This window comes from Centroberyx gerrardi, chromosome 8 (genome assembly GCF_048128805.1).
Source record: "Centroberyx gerrardi isolate f3 chromosome 8, fCenGer3.hap1.cur.20231027, whole genome shotgun sequence".
NCBI classification, from domain to species: Eukaryota; Metazoa; Chordata; class Actinopteri; order Beryciformes; family Berycidae; genus Centroberyx; species Centroberyx gerrardi.
In genome coordinates this window covers 33,383,559-33,388,017 of record NC_136004.1, presented here as the reverse complement: position 1 = coordinate 33,388,017, position 4,459 = coordinate 33,383,559, and the positions used below count along the sequence as shown (strand labels likewise).

The 4,459-nt window shown below is 38.3% G+C and overlaps 1 protein-coding gene across 1 annotated transcript in view; it reads left to right on the top strand.

The window, feature by feature from the left end:
* The window catches only part of qsox2 (quiescin Q6 sulfhydryl oxidase 2), a 10,264-nt gene extending 6,587 nt beyond the window's left edge, over positions 1-3,677 (top strand). The window contains exon 7 of the mRNA XM_078285400.1: positions 2,992-3,677. Within this exon, the coding sequence (XP_078141526.1) occupies positions 2,992-3,677 (686 nt within the window). The remainder of the gene's footprint in view (positions 1-2,991) is intronic.
* The last annotated feature ends 782 nt before the right edge of the window (positions 3,678-4,459 follow it).

Here is a 4,459-nt window from a genome sequence, read left to right as displayed (position 1 = left end):
TCTTGTTAGTTGTTAGTAAGTTGTTGTTAGTTGTTAGTAACATCTTGTTAGTTGTTAGTAAGTTGTTGTTAGTTGTTAGTAAGTTGTTGTTAGTTGTTAGTAACATCTTGTTAGTTGTTAGTAAGTTGTTGTTAGTTGTTAGTAACATCTTGTTAGTTGTTAGTAACATCTTGTTAGTTGTTAGTAACATCTTGTTAGTTGTTAGTAAGTTGTTGTTGTTAGTAAGTTGTTGTTAGTAAGTTGTTGTTAGTTGTTAGTAACATCTTGTTAGTTGTTAGTAAGTTGTTGTTAGTTGTTAGTAAGTTGTTGTTAGTTAGTAACATCTTGTTAGTTGTTAGTAACATCTTGTTAGTTGTTAGTAAGTTGTTGTTAGTTGTTAGTAACATCTTGTTAGTTGTTAGTAACATCTTGTTAGTTGTTAGTAACATCTTGTTAGTTGTTAGTAAGTTGTTGTTAGTTGTTAGTAACATCTTGTTAGTTGTTAGTAACATCTTGTTAGTTGTTAGTAACATCTTGTTAGTTGTTAGTAAGTTGTTGTTAGTTGTTAGTAACATCTTGTTAGTTGTTAGTAACATCTTGTTAGTTGTTAGTAACATCTTGTTAGTTGTTAGTAAGTTGTTGTTAGTTGTTAGTAAGTTGTTGTTAGTAAGTTGTTGTTAGTTGTTAGTAACATCTTGTTAGTTGTTAGTAAGTTGTTGTTAGTTGTTAGTAAGTTGTTGTTAGTTAGTAACATCTTGTTAGTTGTTAGTAACATCTTGTTAGTTGTTAGTAACATCTTGTTAGTTGTTAGTAAGTTGATGTTAGTTGTTAGTAAGTTGATGTTAGTTGTTAGTAACATCTTGTTAGTTGTTAGTAAGTTGTTGTTAGTTGCTAGTAACATCTTGTTAGTTGTTAGTAAGTTGTTGTTAGTTGCTAGTAACATCTTGTTAGTTGTTAGTAATGTGTTGTTAGTTGTTAGTAAGTTGTTGTTAGTTGCTAGTAACATCTTGTTAGTTGTTAGTAATGTGTTGTTAGTTGTTAGTAAGTTGTTGTTAGTTGTTAGTAACATCTTGTTAGTTGTTAGTAACATCTTGTTAGTTGTTAGTAAGTTGTTGTTAGTTGTTAGTAACATCTTGTTAGTTGTTAGTAATGTGTTGTTAGTTGTTAGTAACATCTTGTTAGTTGTTAGTAATGTGTTGTTAGTTGTTAGTAAGTTGTTGTTAGTTGCTAGTAACATCTTGTTAGTTGTTAGTAAGTTGTTGTTAGTTGCTAGTAACATCTTGTTAGTTGTTAGTAACATCTTGTTAGTTGTTAGTAATGTGTTGTTAGTTGTTAGTAACATCTTGTTAGTTGTTAGTAATGTGTTGTTAGTTGTTAGTAAGTTGTTGTTAGTTGCTAGTAACATCTTGTTAGTTGCTAGTAACATCTTGTTAGTTGTTAGTAAGTTGTTGTTAGTTGCTAGTAACATCTTGTTAGTTGTTAGTAATGTGTTGTTAGTTGTTAGTAAGTTGTTGTTAGTTGTTAGTAACATCTTGTTAGTTAGTAATGTGTTGTTAGTTGTTAGTAAGTTGTTGTTAGTTGTTAGTAACATCTTGTTAGTTGTTAGTAAGTTGTTGTTAGTTGTTAGTAACATCTTGTTAGTTGTTAGTAATGTGTTGTTAGTTGTTAGTAACATCCTGTTAGTTGTTAGTAATGTGTTGTTAGTTGTTAGTAAGTTGTTAGTTGCTAGTAACATCTTGTTAGTTGCTAGTAACATCTTGTTAGTTGTTAGTAAGTTGTTAGTTGCTAGTAACATCTTGTTAGTTGCTAGTAATGTGTTGTTGTTAGTAAGTTGTTGTTAGTTGCTAGTAACATCTTGTTAGTTGTTAGTAACATCTTGTTAGTTGTTAGTAAGTTGTTGTTAGTTGCTAGTAACATCTTGTTAGTTGCTAGTAACATCTTGTTAGTTGCTAGTAACATCTTGTTAATTGCTAGTAACATCTTGTTAGTTGCTAGTAACATCTTGTTAGTTGCTAGTAACATCTTGTTGGTTGTTAGTAAGTTGTTAGTTGCTAGTAACATCTTGTTAGTTGCTAGTAACATCTTGTTAGTTGCTAGTAACATCTTGTTAATTGCTAGTAACATCTTGTTAATTGTTAGTAAGGTGTTGTTAGTTGTTAGTAAGGTGTTAGTTGCTAGTAACATCTTGTTAATTGCTAGTAACATCTTGTTAGTTGTTAGTAATGTGTTGTTAGTTGTTAGTAAGGTGTTAGTTGCTAGTAACATCTTGTTAGTTGCTAGTAACATCTTGTTAATTGCTAGTAACATCTTGTTAGTTGTTAGTAAGGTGTTGTTAGTTGTTAGTAAGGTGTTAGTTGCTAGTAACATCTTGTTAGTTGTTAGTAACATCTTGTTAGTTGCTAGTAACATCTTGTTAATTGCTAGTAACATCTTGTTAGTTGTTAGTAAGGTGTTGTTAATTGCTAGTAACATCTTGTTAGTTGTTAGTAAGGTGTTGTTAGTTGCTAGTAACATCTTGTTAGTTAGTAATGTGTTGTTAGTTGTTAATAACATCTTGTTAGTTGTTAGTAATGTGTTAGTTGTTAGTAACATCTTGTTAGTTGTTAGTAATGTGTTGTTAGTAATGTGTCGTTAGTTGTTAGTAAATTGTTGTTAGTTGTTAGTTGCTAGTAACATCTTGTTAGTTAGTAATGTGTTGTTAGTTGTTAATAACATCTTGTTAGTTGTTAGTAATGTGTTAGTTGTTAGTAACATCTTGTTAGTTGTTAGTAATGTGTTGTTAGTAATGTGTCGTTAGTTGTTAGTAAGTTGTTGTTAGTTGTTAGTTGCTAGTAACATCTTGTTAGTTGTCAATAATCTGTTGTTAGTTATTAATAAGGTATTGTTGGTAATTTGTTGTTAGTTGTTTGTAATGTTATTTACTTAGGGTTACCATGTTGTTATTTAGTTGATAGTTGTAATGTGTTGTTGGTTATGTATTAGCTCATCAGTATGTCATCTGCTCCTCCTCAGGCTCTCTGAGTGAAGACCCCCTCTTCCCCAAGGCTCCGTGGCCGAGCCCCGCCCTCTGCGCCTCCTGCCACGAGGAGAAAGACGGAGTTCACGTCTGGAACCAGGAGAACGTCCTCCGCTTCCTCAGAAAACACTACGGAGCCGCCAACCTCTCCCCAAAATACTCCCTGACTCCTCAGCTCCTCCCTGCACCTCCTGCCCAGCCCAGCCAGCCTCCGGAGGAGAGGGGGGGAGGAGGAGGAGGAGCAGGTGCAGGAGAAAAAGGAGGAGGAGGAGGAGGAGCAGGAGTGGGAGGAGCAGGCGCAGGAGCAGGAGGAGGAGGAGGAGGAGCAGGAGGAGCAGGCGCAGGAGCAGGAGGAGGAGGAGCAGGAGGAGCAGGCGCAGGAGCAGGAGCAAAAGGAGGAGGAGGAGGAAAGGAGCCAGAAAAGAAAGCTGAGGAGCCTCCGGAGCCCCAGCAGGGCCTGAGGGAGGCGGTGCGGGAGGTGGAGGAGGTGCCGGGGGCGGCGGGGGGGGCTCGGGGGGCGCGGGGGGGCGTGTGGATCCTCGGTCTGGGCTTCAACAGTGTGGACATGAGTCTGTGTGTGGTGCTGTACGTCTGCTCCTGCCTCTTCCTCATGCTGCTCTTCTTCTTCTTCAAAGTCCGGTCCAGGAGGTGGAAACTGCGATACAACCGGCCCTACGTCTGACCGGACCGGACTGGACCGGTTTTACCCAGACCGGTCTAAACCCTGTAGATCCTGGACTGGAATATCCAGACTGGGTTTATTTTTTAGATGTGGGTCCAACGTGGAACCTGGACTGGACTCCTGGACTGAGCTCAATGGTTAAACCTGGACTGGACTCTCAGGACCGGGCTTATTTATTATTCTGTTTTTCAGACAGGACTTCCTGACTGGACTCATTTTTCCCAGCAGCTACATGTCAAACCTGGACCGGACTTTCTGGGCCGGGCTTAGTTTTAAATACGACTGTAACTTCAGGCTGAGAACTACCGAGTCCGTCTGGGAGGAAATGACCCGCATCCCAGAATTCCACAGGAGGGACCTTTACAACCAATGTATGGCTGCTTATTAGAGACGCCAGTAAAACCTGGACCAGGAGCGGACTGGAGCGGTTCTGCTGCGTGGAGTTCTTCTAACCAGAGTTCACAGCTCACCATGTGCCATGCAGCCTCACAGCAGCTGCCCGTCTGTTTCATTATGTTAGCTTTAGGAAGTTCTTCATTCAGACTGTTTCACTGTCACCATGCTAACATCGACACAAGCTAACAATGCTAACCAAGTGTACAGATCTGGTTCACAGCACACGGGCAGATCAGACTGAATCTGCCAAGAAGAGAAAAGGATCATTATTGATTTAAATGTTATTGGTTAATTTGTCTGTATTTTACTTAACTGTGAAACTCAATCCTGTCCAGATGCATGGACAGCTAGTGGACAGGCAGACAGACAGATACAGAGACAGACAG